This window comes from Populus euphratica, unplaced genomic scaffold (genome assembly GCF_000495115.2).
Source record: "Populus euphratica unplaced genomic scaffold, PopEup_1.0 scaffold25.1, whole genome shotgun sequence".
In the NCBI taxonomy this organism is placed as follows: Eukaryota; Viridiplantae; Streptophyta; class Magnoliopsida; order Malpighiales; family Salicaceae; genus Populus; species Populus euphratica.
In genome coordinates, this window is record NW_011499851.1 from 2,739,150 (window position 1) to 2,757,512 (window position 18,363).

The following is an 18,363-nucleotide window of genomic DNA, read 5'->3' on the forward strand; positions in this document are numbered from 1 at the left end:
ATATATATATATATATATATATATATAAATATATATATATATATAGCAATTGAGTTTACAAGTATTTTAGTCACGTACTGTCACGTGACGTGAGGAATTAGGGTTTGCGTTTCCTTTTGTTTTCGGCTTCTTCAGCCACCTGTTCTATCTATAAAAATCCTCACTCTCCCCCAGTCACCAGCACGTCGCTTTTTTTCCCTAAGCACTATTTAGCTTTCCTATGCTCTAATTTTCTTCGAAGTCCTTTTTGACAGCTCCACGTTTTCTGCTCCTCATTCTATCTGTGTTTTTCATTTCGTAGTTTTAGAAAATCCAGCTGTGATGAAATTCTCTGTGTTCCGGAGACGGTCTCAGTTGAGGCCGTCTTTGACGGCTGCACAAACCTCTAAGAAGTTCTGAGCTTACCCTTTTGTGTATATATACATATATTTATCTGTGTTTTTTATTTGTTGATGATAGAAAGCGAGGTGAAGATAGAAATTCATGTCTGTCAATCCACTGACTTAGTAACTGTGATGTTAGTATGAATCCCGACAGGTTCTGATCGCTTTCTATCTTTTTAATAATCTCAATAACCAATTCATATTTATCTTGATAGGCTTCTACATTATTTGCCTGATAATGGGTTTTGTTTTGGAGAGATTAAAGTTGGAGTCTTGTCATGTTTTCGTTTCTGTAGTTCCTTGTTTTGGGGCATATGATGAATCTCATGTTTTAATGGGTAATTTGCGTCTGAATTTTTCTTGATGCTATACACCTTGGAGACCTGATGCCTTCCTCTTCATTTCCCTTTTATTTTTTCTCTAACTTCTGAACGATATTTAGATGTTATCAGTTGCTTTTTAATATATACGAGGATCAAGGGATCATATGATTTTTTTGTTGAATTTTTATCCCTATTTCTTTTCAGCATTGTTGGCTTCTTGTAATTATTGAATTGCAGAATTGCTCCCTTGATATGAGCCGCTTTCTAGTATTATTGGGTTGTCTTGTGTGTGTGTGTGTGTGTGTGTGCTTTCTTAGTTATGGCATCGACCTCTGTTACAATGTATCTCTTTTGATTTATTTGCTTTCAGGTGCTATCCTGATATGAACATACCATGTGAAAAGACAGTTGTGTAGGTGGGTGGAATTAGGGCTCGATTTATTGATTTTGACGGGGTTCGATCAGTTTAAAAAGCCTAAACTTATTTCAATGTCAAGGATTGTGAAACCTATATACATGTTCTACCAAGTCGAATGTTTTGGCCTTGTTAATTTACCACAGCCGGAATTAATTTGATTGTTTAAAGAACCATCTATTCAACGTTGGCTTCTTGTGAAAGAAGGGGTGGACTTGAATCTCTATAAGCAAAGGTTTTAATAAGTCAATTAATTGTCGACTGGTTAGTGCGATTTCTCTGTACATTCATTGTTTTGGGTTCATAAGAATGAATTCTATTCCATTCCATTATCTATGTAGTTTAGGGAGTCCATGAGCAGTCATCAAATTTTTTCGTAATTCCTTTTTTACATATGGAGAAGGGAATGAGTAGGGCGATGATTATTGAGGGGAGCAGCAGGTTGTGCTGTCAAATGCATGGGGCCCAGTTCTGAGAGAAAGGTCATCGATGGACCAACACATCCTCCGTTCTTGATTTCTTGTTGTCGCAAATGAAAAATTTGTCTTAACTGGGTGGTTTTAGAGTATCGAGTTTTTTGCAGCTTAATTTTTTTGTCAATTTGTGTAAAGAAGCTTTTCTTTATTAGGGGCAGATGAATCATGCGTTTTAATGGGTAATTTGCATCTGAATATAATTGATGCCTTAACACCTTGGAGTCCCAATGCCATTGTTTATCTTGTTTGTTCGTGTCGATTCTTCCATTGCCATTTGAATTACTATGCTTTATTGATTTGATGAATCAGGATGTACCTTTTGCGCGAAACTGTTTGTTGCAACCACCGCTTAATTGGAGCTGCTAAATTGTACAATCATATTGTCCAGCTATGTAAATCAACAATTTTATTGTTCTTATGGCTAATTATGCGGGTTAAAATTAGGTTAGAATGTTAATTAATTAGGCCAAGTTGCACTGTAATGTTCATACGGGACAGGTTCCGATTACTAATAATTTCTCAAGCTTGTTGGAGCGTGATTGCAAGAATGAATGTCATTATGCAGTTAATAATGCCGGGCATGAATAAGCTGAACATGTTATTAGAAGCTATCTTCAAATCATGAGAAGGCATGGTGCTGAAGTAAAAAATGAAGAAAAAAATGAAAGAGCCTGGTGCAGGAGTGACCACATGTGAACTGTTGGCATCCGAAATTGACTGGGAAAAGTAGAAGATTGAAAGCTTGCGCCTTGCATTTCAGAATCCCAGTAGAAGATGGTGATTATGTTTGGTAGAACAGTGTGACCTGAGCTATGCCTGTGCATGATTTGTATTAATTTGAAAATATGAAAGATATTACTCTTGAAAATATTTTGACTCGGAACCGATTTTGTACCATTTATAATGTTGTAGTAGAAATGATGTCTTGTTACATGAGATGGTCTGCAGCTCTTTAATTTTTAAGCGAGAGTATGCAAAGGTCCATCATGTGAAACAGAAGACGTCCGAAGCAGTTTAGGGTTTGGAGCTACCTCCGAAAAACTGACAAGTAGATCAAGAATGTTGTCCCAGGTTTAGTGTTATCCTTTGCATAAGTTTTATACTAAAAGAAATTTATGGGTTTTAGAACTGAATGGAATGAAGCTGGGAAGAGCTCAAGCAACCCTATCTATCACCGGTAGGCAGAGCTTCTAAATAAAATTTATCTTGCAAAACTATTTTACTCCCCCAGTTTCATGTGACCTAGTAAGCCTCTCCTCCATCAAGTTTGCTTGTAATAACAAGCCTAATGTATTCCGCTCCCTTCTCCTTGACAAGTTCTGGCAAAGGTCCTGCCAAGGCCTCCATAATTGGACTGAAAGTCATCTCTTCCTGGGTTCACAACAGCTCTGTGCCTCTATGATCTCATAGTCCTCAGTCATCGACTCATCGTTGTCTGCTTTCAAATGACCGACTGGAGTGCAAAATATTCATTTATATAACATGGCAACAGCTCAAACATACGCTATCTCACCTCAATGATACCACAAACATTGGCTATAAATGCACCCGGAAAGGGTTTAATTGGTACCCATTTACCATTTTTTTTATTTGTGAACCCTGTACTTCATTTTCTTTAACAAGGTCAATCCAGTTGCATCAGAGAGCGGTGTGAGACGCATCACCTTTTTTGCCTGCTCACAATATGGGTGATAATTCATCTTATCCCTTGTACTTCTTATTTATATAGTTTTGCAAGCTCGTCTGAATCAACTCCCAAGTTCACGGCCATCGATCTCGGCAAAGATAGGGCTGCTCTTTGAAGTTCTGATGAGTGCTTATCCGAGGTTCTTGTTCATACAACCACCAAGTCATAAATCCGTCAGTTGCAGAAAAATACTATTTGGGTGACTCGTTTACGTTATGTAGATTTTAAATTAAATAATAATTAAAGTTTAGAGTCCATTGGATTTTAGTAGTGAGTGAAGCAATCTGATTGATGGATGGAAGTGTAAAAGTCAAGTTAAATATGAAGTATCTCTAGTGTGGCCAAAAAAAGATTAACAATAAAAATACTGTATCTTCTATCTACATGTATTAATCATAAAGCTTGACATATATATTAGAACTCTTTATTTTTTGCAATAAAAAGCTTTTTGAGTAATTGCTTCAATTCTTAATCAATAAGGTATATATCCAATTAATTTTCCATTACACATTTATATGCTTAGCATATGAAAGTTTTCTTACATCAGCTACTCCATATCTTATATATCAGGTCTTCAATATGCTAACCTTTTGCTTTATTTTCACTGAAAATATATGTTTAGGGCGTGGATGAAGATAGTCACAGGTAAAAAACAGGTCTTAGCGTATATTGTCTAGACACAAGCACGTTGAGTTCAAGTGTGGTAAGCAGAGTCCACAGAGATGCACGCCATGCACGAAGGTTGCCGGGCAAGACGCCTGCAGCAGCTGGATCTACTGTTTTAATATTACTTTGAAAAATCGATTGCCTGCTAAGGAATTATGCAGACGGGCATGGTAGCGAATCATATTAATTATCTATGCTCTTGACCGAACCAGGAATGAAAGAACAACTATCTTTGTTTGGAATGGCATGGCTTTTAAGTGGCGCGAATTATATTATTGTATGGCACTACTGACCGACTCTTATTTATTAGAATAAGCATTGTAGTATTATTCATAAGAAGAAGAGGAAAAATAGTGTATCGATGCCTGCAATTGATCGGAAAATCTTCATTTATGTTATGGAGAATTCATGGTAGGAGGTAAGGGATGCATTTTCTGGTTTCTATCTAAATAATGGTCTCTGTATATGGACTGCAATTCTGTAAACCTTCTCCATTTTTGAGACTGCCCTTCTCTAAGGATCATATTCTTAACAATAAATTAATTCAGTCCCTGTTTATTAATGCATTTTTAATTTAGATTCATCTATTTTAAAAATTCAACATTTTCTCCTTCTCTTTTATGCAGGGTTTATAACTTAGTTTGGACTTTGGCCATCAGAGGTACTGTTCCAAAGTCTTTGAGGCGTCACCATTTGATAATTTCTTGTCCCTAAAATAATCTAAGCCAAAATCTTGTGCACGTAAAAGCTATCATTTTGGATTTAAATTTCCTCTCTCTCTCTCTCTCTCTACACATCATTGTGATATCGCTCAAAACTGCTGTTCAACTATTCTAGAGCAACAACAATCATATTAAACATCTCCAAATCAAATCACAGAAGAGTAGAGGTAATCCAATAGTCCATAAATTAAGTAACCAAGATCCACAATTTAACTCGTCCAGAATGAGAAACTTGTTAGGTGTTGACAAACCTACAATTCTTCCTGACCTCTCCTTCATTCCCATAAAGTACGTTAATATTCCCCATCTTTATCATAGAATTGGCAAACGATGCAAAGAAAAGCTCTTGATCAGCGGCATAAGCCCACACTTGCTTTCTTATCTCCCCCTCATGATCTTCCGTCACCAACACGTTATCGGACCCCAGCAAGCCTCTTCCTTCAAGAATGTTGAGGAAATAGTGGTTGTCAAATCTAGCCGGGGTTTCAAAATCAAGCGGAGCCAATTGATTGTCTTTTCCTGTTTTTGGACATATGGACCGTAGGATTCTTCGAAAGGGGGTGTATCTCTTGTATTTATCGTAATGTTCTTCAGCACTCTCATCGTGTATATGTTGCCTAAAACTTAAGCATCTTGCCTTTCCCATTGTGTGGCTACCTGTGAAATCAAGACGCTTATGGGCAAGCACTATATGTCATTACAACCTACGTGTTTAGTGGTGTTTTTCTTTTAAGATTTATAAGTAAATTAGTAATTATTAACATGAGATATTGTTGTGGATTTTACCTGATAAAGCAACCAAGTCTCCTATGTCAAGACCCTGTTGTTTAAAATTGGCAATGAGAGTCTCCAGAGAGGAATTTGGTGCGGGTATAAACTGATTGGCACCATCAAAACTTGCCTTGAGGGAGTCCTTTCTGCCTAGATAAACCTCCCAACCTGGGCCACCTCTCTTCCAAAGTAAAAGGAAAATTAGAAACTACATATATTACTTGATCCCAAATGTCATCAAGGAATTAATCATTTGACATACGACACGACCAGCTTTCTTAACATTTATGTTATTGAAGCCACCTTGTAATGGAGCTTATATATAATGAGACAGTAGTGAGATGAAAGTCAGAAAGAGAGGTGTGTGTGTGTGTGTGTGTGTGTGTGTGTATGCACATTTACCACTGCAACAGCATCACGAGCAGCAATGGCTAAGATATCAGCACATGAGACTACGAGAGGGCATGCTTCTTCCAATTGATACTTGATCCTATCAATGACTTCGAATCCATGCAATGAGTTCACGTTAGGCCCTGCCTGCTTTTCACTGACCATGCCTCCATAGCTGTCTAGAAGAACCGATGCATCGCATCCCTGATTAATACCAGAACCAATCAGGATTGGTGAATTTAAGACTTGGAATTGTGAATTTGTGATAGAAAGAATGATGATGCTACAAAATTAATGAGAATTATCTGTTAGAAAGTACTATTCAGTTCTCTAGCAATTCTTTATTTATTTATTTTTCCGAAAAGAAAAACAGCAAGAAAGGGGAGTGCAATATTCATTACGAGGAAACACAGAAACAGAATTAGAGAAAACGAGAGGCCTGACCATAACGAAGCAATCATGAAAATGCAAGCGAAGCAGAGAGGCGGCCATTCTTGGATTTTTAAGCACGGCAAACTGAAGATTATACCTAACAATCTCTTCAACCATAGGGCATGTTTCCTTGTAATAGTCACGGACTAAAAGTTGTTCATCACCAAAGGTCGACAAGCTTTGCAAGACCAAAACCAGTAAAGTGATAAAGACCATTGTAAACGGATTCATTGAGAAATCACATGCGCACCAGAAAGATGGTTTGGTTTAAGATTGCTTAATGTTGGGCCACCATTTCCTACTTGTAGGAACAAGCTTAGGTGATAATGACGTTTCCTTGTACCGTTCTCCATGTTCCTTCTAATGTTTTCAAACCAACTTTATCCTAATAAAGTAGTAAAGGGATTCTTTTGCTATCTCCTAAATCAAAGTTGATACAACTAATTCAACCTAACTTCATAGCTTTGTTTTCCTCTGGGACGTGATTACTTTCTTGAAGGAATACATTGGCCATGTCAAGGCTAACCTTTTAATTTAATCGAGCATCGTATGCTTTCATTTTCGAGAGACAATATTTAATTCTTGTAAAATAGTAGTAGCTTTTTTTCAATTACGATACGCTTTATCAGAATAAAATTTAATGAGGTTGTTGATGACTATCATTTTGCATCATTAATTAAGATATAGAGGAACAGGTGTTCGTTTATTATTGTGTTTTAAATGGTGGCTTCATCAGAAAGTCCATTTCATTTTGGACTGCTTAACATACCCTTCCTCTTTCTCATTCCTGATGTAAGGCAAAGATTTGATTCTGGATCGCTCAGTTGACTGGCTTCAATCTACATTGGGGAGGCCATGTTTTTTTCTCAAGGATAAAACTGTGCATCACGAAAGAAATTTAACAATCTGACACGAACGAGAGACAGAAAATAAACGATCCAGAATTACCTGTCTTTGTCTTGAATGCTTCTCTCAACTTCGTTTTGCCAAAATTTGAGCTAACTTGGACATTCAATTAACAGATGAATTGCTATGTTGCTGACATCCCAGCCTTGCATAATTTGAGCGAGCTTGAAATTTAATGAGATTTGTTCGTTAAACTGTTGTCTCAGTGGTATTCCGCTTTCAGAATAAAACAGAAAGGAAGAGTGAAAAACATGAACAAAAGAAATTGCGATCGTAAGTTTTGTCATGAATTAATCACGCGATGTCCACTGACTGACTCCAAAATTTCAATTGCAAAATACAGAACACCTAATTTTTACAGTTTAATGTACATTAGCAACGAACCAAACTAAGAGGATATACTTTGGAGGTTCTCTAGAAAAATGGGGGAGGGGGTGGTGGTTGGGGTTAACCCCATCATTTCAGCTCTCCACATTCCATTCCTAAAAAGCAAGACCCAGACAACTACGTCTGTTCCTGCTATCATCTTCAAAAAATTCAAAAAAGCTTTTGTTTTTCTTGCATGTATAATATAGGCTCATCATTGTTGGTGTTCCAATTAAATCGAAGTTTATTTATATCTTCAGCTTGTTAGATTGATCAGCAACTCCCTGCTCGAAAGAATATGACAGCGAAGTTAGCATACCTTCCAAGGAAAACAAAAAACCAGCATGGTCACAATTAAGCCTTAAAACTCTCATGTAAATCAGTACCAATCTAACCTATAAACCATTATATAGTTACCTTCTATCTACTATAATTCCCTCATTAATCGAGGAAAATCTCAGGATGCACTGCCGCACTATTGACATTGAGTGCTTTTTGCAGCTTTCGATGATCAAAGACTTCAACTTCAACCAGGAACATTGAACTGACTGGTCGATGATCCGAGAGCCTTAATTCTGACTGCTTGTAAGAAAGATGTTTTATACCTTTTCCAAACCAAAGTATTCGATCACACCTGCATATGATGTCAACTACATAGTTAGGTGACCATGATCATTCAAATGTTAGATTGATTTACTTTTTGAACCATCCAAACTAAGAGAAAAGGAAAATTGTTTTACCAGAAATCTTGGATTTCTTCCTACCAGTCTCTTTTTCTTTACTATGATTATAGGAAATAAGAAAACAAAGGCAAACTGCTATATCAAAATAACCTGTACTTACCATGCCGGAGATCTCTTCTTCTCGCCTTCTTTAGGGTTCTCCCCAACATATCTATCAGAGTTTATTTCATATTTGTAAGTCGGTGGAAAGCTTATCACTCCCTCTTTCCATCCTTCAAATACATGCCCACTGCGAAGTTCTTTGCTTAGCTGCCAAACAAGATGAATCTTTAACAGTTCCTCCAAAAAAAAAAAAAAAAGCAAGCAAGATGCTGCTTAGAGGAAAATAGAGAGCATTATTTGCAGAAAGGGCAAACCATTACATTACTCAAACGTGAGAAAGCTATCACTTCTAAAAGTACAAATCAATGTGTGAGGAAGCTATTCCTGACATGTTTCATCACAGTTGGTTTAGATCTATCCAGAAAACTTAACCAGTTAGAATACTACAAATGTCTCCTTCAAAGATAAGCCCTGTACCATCTTTCAAAACTCTAATATAAATCTTCTATTAGAACATTTACAGTTACAGATCCAATAATTCCGAAAGCAATAGTTTCCTCGTCAAGTGATTTGGTGAGTTTTCTCATTGTTATTACAGGAAGGGTGAAAGTTAAATCACTCTCTTATGATCCACATTATATCTAGATCTTAGAACAACATGCTTCTCAGGAAAAAAAACGTGTCACTGCTTAAAGAGGCTGAAACAATTCCAGAAGGCAGTGGAAACTTGATTGTTTATGTCTCACCTGATCACTGTTGATAAGCTGATCCCATTTCTTCAGAGCAACAAGCTTCCTGACCTCTGTGTCCAACATATTCAGACGATAATTCAAATCCCCAAACCAGAATATCTGACTGTACAGAAGCACCCAATTATAAATACATTGACCAGGTAAATTATAGAGAACAGTCACAAAAGGAAAAAAGATTTGAAGTCATTGATAACACATCCAGTCACTATCATAAATCGACACGAATTTGTCATTACATGATAACTTTAAGAAAATTTACACTGAAACAACTCGTGTGCATTTTATGTTCTTGTAAGTAAATGTCTTGATACCTACAAAAGGACCAGAAAAGGCGCAAGTATAGCACTCTGGTGCAGTTGAGTTATTTATTTTCAGCAACTAGGTTTCTCAATGAAATCACACTACAATTATAAAACGGGAATATACATCAAATTCCTAGGTTACTCCAACCAGTTTAATTTCCTAGGCAAATCATGAAAACTATTGAGCATGAGTATGGAGCTCAAGGCAACCCATATTGTAACCAGCTAGGAAAGATAATCCATGAGAAGACAAGATGTCTGCTGAGTGCTATGAATAACACACAGCATCCAGACATGCATCACACAAATTTATTCATGGAATGAATTGACATAAAGATGCTTAGTACTTGAGCAATTCAGTATTCTCTGCTGAAGTATTATTTGGAAATACAATAAAAAGGCAAAGTCATGAAACATGGTGCATATTGAAGTTTAATATCAAAAGGTTGCTTACTCATGAGATGGAATTGTCTGTGGTTGATTGGCGTCCGTGACAGATGAGAAATGGGTACGTCGTATAATTTCATAGACATCAGCATTACGCCTTTGTTCAGCCCTGTCCTTCTGACCTGAGGTCAGATGAGAACAAACAAAGCACAGCCTTGACTGGAAAAGAGACATGCTAACAGAAACAGATCCCTGCATCAGCAGCAGCCTCTAATAAGATGCTGGCAAAGCAAAGCATGTTCAACTATGATCAATGCGAATGTTATCTTCTCTATGTTCCATGCAATATTTTTCAGCATGAAACCATCCCCCAGCATTACATCACAATATGGAGGTGCTGATCTCATCCCATCTAACATACAGAAGGTAACAATGTATAAAACATTTACTCCCAATTATAGTAAAATTAAGACAGTAGCCTCCATAGCATGATGCAACCTGATATGTTGCACCGCTGCAATGATTGGAATTACAACTAGCATGTTGTGCAATTATGACAATGCTTTATTCGTTCTCTTTTTTATTTTGTGGTCCTTTTGTCTACATACTTGAGTTCCACAAAAATATCCTGGTGAAAAAGTCTAAATACTTCATATAAATGCATGTAGAAATGAAACATATTTGTCAACTACTGTGATGAACAAAGAAAATGGATGAACAGGCAGTACCTTGTTTCCCATATAACCCATAAGACCAACTCCTACAGGAGAGACCTCCAAATTGTTTATATGTCTCCTCAACCTCTTGCGCACCCAAATTGATACATATATTCCTACCATTTGCTTGCTAACAATTCGCACATACTTAGTGAGTGGCTTGCCATTTTCTTTGATGATTTCACTGTAACATTGATCGCTTGGTACTTCTAAGAAAGTGTCATCCTCTGCTTCAGAGAACCAATCAGAGACCTCGGAGAAAGAATCAATAACTTCAGGGACTTCAGGAACCTTGTGCCTCTGTTGTTGCTCCACCCACATTGACCCTAAATTTCCAAAACTGTGGTGAGATCTTTTCAGTCCACTCCTGTTCAGAGCAATATTCCGAGGACTAAATAATGAAGGATTCTCTGTCCAACTGAAGCCTGTTCTTGCAGAACTGCTCGATACTCTCCGTAACTTGGAATTGGAAGAGATAACTTCTTGTGGGGTGGCAGCCAATGAATGTTCAGGCCAGTCTAATCTACTTTCACAATCAATTCCATATACTCTCTTTAAGTGCAAATTCTTTCCTATACCAATTGCTTTGCCAAACTCCAGTATGTTAGATTCACAACCATCAGCAGCTTCTATATATTCCTCATTTATCATCTCTAATGGTAGAGAATCAACCTCATCTGCAAGTTCATCAGCAACTGAAGAAGTTCTTAATACTGGTGAGGGAGGGGCACTATAACACTTGTATTTTCTTTCAGGTTGTAGCGATTTGTTCAGAGTCCTTCGAATGATTTCCTCCCATTTTGTAATTGGTCTGTTACTCTCTGCTCCCAGAACATTCCCAGCATTCAGAGGGACCACCTCTTGGAAACTGTTCAAGGAAAAAAATAAAAAGAATGCTAAAATCTATTGTATACAAATGTTAACAAGCACATAGAATATTATAGGAATGGATGTCTGCTTTTGGAGTAGCTTCTAAAACTGTACATTCTGGACCCAAGCAGCCGGGGTCTGATAATTATTAGGATGGGTTTTTTGGGATAATTCTGGTTGAGGAACTGATCAGGTGTGGGCTACAAGATGTAAAACTGGCCCTCTGATTTCCAGCTGCCATCCACTTGCTGAGAAACAGCAAATCCCAGAAATACAGAATGAGTTGTTAGCATATTTTTTCTTAAGTTTTTCATGTGTATGCTCTAGAAACAAATGACAACCAGATGCTGCTTGGATGGCAGATGATTCAATTAAAGCTTTAGATTTCCAATCAGTTCCTTAATCTGGGGTGCATAGACCAATTGATGCCAGATTCTTTGAGGGGTAGACCATAACAAGAAATAAAGTCAGCCTTGTTAGTTATGTACTTATAATCTGATTCTCTAGAAGGAAAATCCTCTGCGGGATTTCTTAACAAATATATCCAAAGATTTTCTGAACATTGCAATCAAACAGATCAGAGAACACAGAAGCAATACATTTGCAAACAAAGTAGGGCATATGCATGCATGAAGACACAGAGAGAATGATTGTAAAGATTTCCGGATACAAAAAAAAGCATTGGATATGTGTACATATAAATTCTTACAACAAGTCCAGTCATCAAGATGAGAAAACAAAGCGATGAAATACTGACCCAATGATGTAAATGTCTGCTGGTTCTTCTGTACAAAGCCAATCATCAATATCAAGATCCTCGTATGGAAGTCTTCCAGCAACATTCCAGGTACCTATTGTCACCCTACAATAACAAAATGTTTAACACTGTATTCTTAATAATTAAAATCCCTAGCCTAATATTCAAAGAATAAGCAGATTACAGCCAACCTCACATCCTTCATATTTATGTATTGAAGACGCAGAGTTTCAGATTTCCCTCGCTTATGTCTTGATGGATAGCCCTTGGAAGGTGCATCTGGATCAATTAAACATCAAAACAACAGATGATCACAAACTGGCCTTGTATGTAATCAGATGAGATAAAATGATCTTTCCATAATTCGCAAGTCCACTAGGAAGCATATAATCAACTGTTTCTTTATGTTTCAGCAGAACCATAACAAAACAACTTTCTTCCAAATTCAAGAAACCAAATTGTCAATAACAAGTTGCAACAGAATCTTAAACCACAAAAAGTGCCTTGCTCACACACAAGAAAGAAAAGAAAAGCAACATCACTGAGATGAGAGTTGCAGAATGTTGAGAGACTTTGAATGACCAGTATAGCTCAAATTTCTGACCCGCAATTACAAATACTTCGAAAGCTTAATCTTTTGTAAGTAAACCTCGAAATGTTACTCTTGGGGTAGCTCAAATTTCTGACTGGCAATTACAAATACTTCGAAAGCTTAATCTTTTGTAAGTAAGCCTCGAAATCTTACTCTTGGGGTAGCTCAAATTTCTGAAAATCTTAATGAAAAGGGAAACTGGTGACGGGCAATAGGACCAAGTGATACATTCAAGAGACAATATATGCTATTAAGCTTGAATGCATTGAAAATGACAAAAGGAGGCTCAATAACAGATAAAGAAAAGGATTGTTGCCTGAAATTCGACTCTGAAACACATATGGGTTCCCCTGTGTCCTATTTGCACGATCCTCATTCACATTAACTCTCTCATCTTTAACAGGGGACGCTGTATAAAAATTGACAGAACATGATCAAGCACGTGGTAGTTAGAGTAATTAATAAAGAATGATGACAAGTAAACACTAACACCATACCGTCATCTTCACTCTCAGTTTCAGTGTATTCATCTTCACTAAAATCATAAACCTTGGGCTTTATGTTCAACCATTTCTTCATCACAAGTGAAGGCCAGAAAGGCTGCAAACAAATGCAACTCTCCAAAATAAACAACATGCGGAAGCAGAACCATCTAAAGAAACAAAAAAAGAAAGAAATAAAAGCAGTACCAAGGCAAGGAGCATTTAAGCATACCTCAGCTCGCTTCCCTCTCCTGGTCCTCATTCTGAATCAAGGACAAAGATTTGCAAAACAATTTATATAGCAGACTTTCGAAGAAAAACAAGACCTTCAAAAGGGAACAGGAACAGGCGTGGGATTGTCACCATCCTAGGAGATTAGCATTAAAATAAAAGATTTAAAGACCATTATAAAACAACAAGGCCTGAGGTTAGGCTTCTTGTGATGCCAATCACATAAAGAAGATTCATACCAGGATCAAACAGAAAGGACAGAAAAAGCGTGCACATATTTAACAGCCATCCACAATCTCAACTTGCCAAATAAGAATAATTCAATGGTCCACCGACACGTCTTAGATTTTCTAATACCAAAACATCCCAGCATGATATTATAGAAAATTCAACATATCTAAAATCAAGTTCTATGAATATCGAAAGGTCACTTTCTCCTTTAACAATACAGTGCTACAAAACACACTTAAAATCAATTGATGTTACTGTCATTACAATTACAAGCGTACAGGCAAGTAGGCCACTAAAGAGACAGTTAAACACAGCATAAAAGAAATACGCATTGCCCCCAGATCCTAATCAAACCTGGAGGAAATCCAACTGGGAATTTTCCTGATCCTTAATCATATCATAAAATCCAAACCGAGGTGTGAGCCCCGGCCCACATCAATCTCATAAAGTTTATGAACGAAAGCTGATCAAGAGGAGTGACTCTAAATTAATAGTGAACAAGCAAATTAGGCTCAATACATAAACAAAACTGAGCATACCTCCAGTCACAGCCTAGATTTGAAACGCACCAGAACAAGACAGCCTCAAACATGCAAATATTTTAATAGCCAAAAAAGTGGGGGTCGACACTAAAATATAGAGTTTTATGTCAAACCGGTAGTCCACAAGTAATTAAGAAAATATTATACTCAAAGGACAACTGTGACTCATTGGTAGGACAGTGATTCTTTTTATTTTTGAAGTTTTTATATTGCATGATATTTAGAGACACAGATGTCATGTGTAAGAGAAATGACCCTTGAACTGATGCAAAAGTGGACAACGAAGGATGGGTTCAGCGCACTATATGTGAAGACGAAGCGCTCTCCCACGTTTTTCAACTTTCAACTCTTATTAAAACTCCAACTGTTTTTTTCTTTTTCTTTTTCTTTTTCTTTTTTAGGGTAATACTCATACATATAAGGAATCTATGGTTGAGGTTGATAAAGACTTCCCTTCACTCATAGGGAAACCCAGAGTTTATAGCAGGTCAAAAGGTGGTGTTCTACCAGAGCCTCCTGAACTTTGATTAACCATACATATGTATCAGTTATAATCCGTTGTTTGGTATTTAAAAGTAAAATATTATTTCCATATATTTCTATATAAAAAAACTTTAAAAAATATTATTGTTTGTCAAGTATTATTGTAGTAATTATTTTTTAAAATATTTTTTATTTAGAAATACATCAAAATAATATTTTTTTATTTTTTAAATTTATTTTTAACATCAATATATTAAAACACACGTAAAGTAAAGTCGTATTGCTAAACGCTTCCTTTCCACGACAGTCAACCATTTTTATAAATATGAGGAGGATAAGAGAGGGAAAGGGAGGCGAGATTTTTCTTTCTGAGAGAATCAATATTGTTAATTGCATGCTAATGGGGTTGTTGGAGGAAGCTAAGGTTTTTCTTTATAGAAAAATCAATTATTCTTAAGTGTTAATTGCATGCTGATGGGGCTATTAGGAAGGTAAGATTTTCTATCTGGCAAATCATCATTAAGAGCCGTGTGCTGGTATGGTTCTTTCCTTTCTGGCCGGTGAACTTTGCCGTGTGGACGTACGGTAGCCTGTCCTGTTGTTGTTGGCAAGTGCAATATTTTGGATTCAGAGATCCATGGGCACAGCAAAACATTGCTTCTTTTAAAAAATAAAAATAAAAAGATTTAGTATTTTTTAAAAATATATATATATATTAGCAAATTAACACAATTTTAAAAATAATTTGCATAGTTTATATGTGAAGTGATTGGAAAACTGATATCCAAACTTGTCACTATTTAAAAATATAATATTTTAAAAAATTTATAAAATAAATTATATAAAAAAAAATATAAAAGACACATCAAAGCTTCAATCATTATATTATTAATATCATAAAAAAAAATCTCAACAAAATATATTCAACAATGCAAAAATAGATAATCAATAATAAATGAAATAAATCACCTATACAGCAATTGAGTCACCCGCTATTCTTGAATGGCAAATATATCATATTCGGAACATTTCTAGTAACTTTTTTTTATATCATTAGATTAATTTTATCAAGATTTATTTGTGAAAGCTCCAATTATAATAATATTGATACCATTATAAAGATTTCAACAAAACAAATTCATTATCAATGAATTTTAAATGATTATTAATTCCACTTTTAATATATAGTAGAACCAATTATGTTATATCCCTAATGTTTTTCAGTTTTTTTTTTTGGAAATTATTTTGTCAACGGTGTTTTCTCAAGAAGAAAATTGGTAAAATTTTGAAGCCAGGCTTGGCTGGGAAAAGGGAATTATTGATTCATTTAATTCTTGCAGGGAATTAGATGTTGGTTTAAGCAGTTTACATTTAAGTCAGTCTTCAGGATCGATAAGAAATATGTATAAATCGCATCGATATTAACTGATTAGGTTTGTTAATTATACTAATCGCTTACCTCCTTTCTCTTGATTGACCAACCATTTACGTACTCTTTGCAACTTTCCATATAATTAAACAAATCTATCCAAATTGGAGTACTAATTAATTTGATATTTAAGAGAATTAATTGCAACAAATTTAAAAATCCCAGATGGTTTACTTAATGCTTTTTTTTTAATATATTTCAGATCTAAAGTATAATAATATAATTTCTTTTAAATTAAAAACAAGAGCTCCATGCCTTGGACCTAAAACAAAGTGATGTGGAATTTTTTTTAACCTTTACTCTAGTTAGCAAAGTCATGCATGCAACGTCGTTCCAGTCGATCAAAAATTAAAATCTAAATATATTTTTCTTTTTCCGCTGAAGAAAATAAGGTAGGGGAAGATGTTGAAATTATAGTTTTTAAAAGTTTAAAAAAAAATTAATTATTTTTTATTTATTTTTAGATCATTTTGATACGTTAATATTAAAAAATAATTTTTAAAAAATAAAAAAACATATTTTGATATATTTTCCAAAAAAAAAAAACATTTCAAACTGCAATTAATTGATACCCACTTCCAAACATTATTTAAGTAAATCCAATGGAACGACGGTGCTTGAAATGAAAGCATGACTTTGGTAGCTAAAAATCAATGTCTGCTGGATATAAAAGACAAAATCCTGATGAATTAGGAAAGCTCTTTTAAGCTACTTAATTACCAATCTTTTTCTTCATGACAGCCACGCACATATAAAAATAAAAATAAAAAATCCAAAAGTTGCCCAGCACATGAGAGAGCAGAAGATAAGCACGAGGATCACAAATGAAAGCAATGGGGCAGCAAGCAAGCATCTTTCTCTGGCGAAAAAACACAAGACCATCAGCATCCCGCAAAGCTCCTGATCTTGCATGGGTGGATGATCTTTACAGCTCGTCCTATTTGGCCAGAATATAAATCTGTACTTCTCCATCATCGATCACATTATAAACTGATAGCCCGCGGACAGATTCCTAGTCTGTGTGTCAAGATGCTTATATCAAAGTCTAGATCTCAGTTCAGAGAAGGTGGTATCCCTGTTTCATTCCATTTTCCCTTTCTTTTTTAAAAATCTTGATGGTCCCTAATTTCCATTTGTTTTTGTTGCTACGTAAATCCATGCACGGCCAGACCCTATCTCGTTTCCCGTCGAAAAGGACTCTTTATTTTGCTGGCATTACCCCTCGTCTAACTCGGCAAATAGAACATTGTTAAATAAAATGCAACAAGATATTAAAAAAAAAAAAATTAATCTTCTTCCTTTTTTCTCTCGCATGGAGCTGTTAATTTAAATTTGTAATCAGATATTGGTTTATGGGAAAATTAAGATACAATCAAATAAACTAGAACAAAACACCCTTTCACGAGAAATAAAAATAAAAATAGCTTATTAATGTAGCCACAAACACGAAGGAGAATTACCTTACCATCCAAAAAGAATTCCCCAGCTGTTTGAGCATTTTCATAGACAGTGATGAGAGGTTAGGAGAGCGATAGGGATGAAAATAAGAACAGGTTGAAGACAGAACAGTTGCTTTCATTACCTACTTGTGCTCTTGGACAACAAATCGAAATCGTCATCTAGAGCTGTAAATCAAAGGGCTACCACTGATCTCAAGAGAGAGCGAAAGGAAAAGGAAATAAAATGGCCACCGGTGATACAGCTTTCTGGCACTAAAATATCGGAGTCTAGCAGTACACATCAGTGGTCAATTGTTTGAGGTCTATAAGGCGCAGCAGTCAGCACCTTCCTTAAAGGCTAGCATCAAACCAAAAAACATGACTAGGAATGAGGTGTGCCCACTAGCCAGCTTCAGTAGCTTCCATGTCATTTGTCCAACGACATTAATTATTATTATTATTATTATTATTATTGCTACCATGTACTCGAAGGCTTTGGCGTTTTACTATTTCCCTCTAGCAATAAATAATAATGAAATGTTTTAGATTTTTTTTCAATTTTATTCTTGTGTTTTTTGTATTTTTAAAGTTGAAATTTAATTTTTTTTTATTTTTTAATAATTTATAATTTATTTTAAATTATTTTTTATAAAATTATTCTAGTTTTATAACTCAGTAAACCTAAGTTAATAAGAATTATTTTTTAATTTTATCCTTTAACATTAAATTAATTAAAAAATAAATTTTATTTTTTTAATTTTTCATAAAATTATTATAATCTTATAAGTTAGATTATAAAATTTACCATTTTACCTAATTAATTCTAGT

The 18,363-nt window shown here is 35.4% G+C and overlaps 2 protein-coding genes across 5 annotated transcripts; both read right to left on the reverse strand.

Moving 5' to 3' along the window:
* Positions 1-4,686: 4,686 nt before the first annotated feature.
* LOC105121603 (Peroxidase superfamily protein) lies at positions 4,687-16,839 on the reverse strand. Its single transcript, XM_011020320.1, has 5 exons — positions 16,830-16,839; positions 6,278-6,511; positions 5,846-6,037; positions 5,459-5,624; positions 4,687-5,329 (listed from the first exon to the last, which is right to left on the reverse strand). Exons 1-5 carry the CDS (start codon positions 16,830-16,832, stop codon positions 4,908-4,910), a joined length of 1,017 nt encoding a protein of 338 aa, XP_011018622.1. The 5' UTR covers positions 16,833-16,839; the 3' UTR covers positions 4,687-4,907.
* LOC105121602 (type I inositol 1,4,5-trisphosphate 5-phosphatase 2-like) lies at positions 7,437-14,571 on the reverse strand. Of its 4 annotated transcripts, XM_011020316.1 has the most exons (13): positions 14,182-14,570; positions 13,997-14,105; positions 13,413-13,547; positions 13,196-13,298; positions 13,015-13,107; positions 12,298-12,385; positions 12,107-12,211; positions 10,492-11,347; positions 9,831-10,015; positions 9,069-9,177; positions 8,381-8,529; positions 7,955-8,171; positions 7,437-7,856 (listed from the first exon to the last, which is right to left on the reverse strand). In XM_011020316.1, exons 3-12 carry the CDS (start codon positions 13,440-13,442, stop codon positions 7,979-7,981), a joined length of 1,911 nt encoding a protein of 636 aa, XP_011018618.1. In that variant the 5' UTR covers positions 13,443-13,547; positions 13,997-14,105; positions 14,182-14,570; the 3' UTR covers positions 7,437-7,856; positions 7,955-7,978. The 4 variants fall into 4 exon arrangements, with proteins under 4 accessions (XP_011018618.1, XP_011018619.1, XP_011018621.1 ...); XM_011020317.1 differs by lacking the exon at positions 13,997-14,105 and having other exon boundaries at positions 7,437-7,821; positions 14,182-14,571; XM_011020319.1 differs by lacking the exon at positions 13,997-14,105 and having other exon boundaries at positions 7,437-7,824; positions 14,182-14,571.
* Positions 16,840-18,363: the final 1,524 nt, after the last annotated feature.

Excerpts from the sequence above, each read along its gene's own strand:
- LOC105121602 (XM_011020317.1), bottom strand. The coding sequence starts at position 13,442 with ATGAGGACCAGGAGAGGGAAGCGAGCTGAG. Across the intron at positions 11,348-12,106 it reads GCAGACATTTACATCATTGG|TTTCCAAGAGGTGGTCCCTC; the intron begins GTCAGTATTTCA and ends TTCCTTGAACAG. Across the intron at positions 8,172-8,380 it reads AAGAAGAGATCTCCGGCATG|GTGTGATCGAATACTTTGGT; the intron begins GTAAGTACAGGT and ends CATCATATGCAG.
- LOC105121603 (XM_011020320.1), bottom strand. Across the intron at positions 6,038-6,277 it reads TTCATGATTGCTTCGTTATG|GGATGCGATGCATCGGTTCT; the intron begins GTCAGGCCTCTC and ends GGTATTAATCAG. Across the intron at positions 5,625-5,845 it reads CTCGTGATGCTGTTGCAGTG|AGAGGTGGCCCAGGTTGGGA; the intron begins GTAAATGTGCAT and ends TTACTTTGGAAG.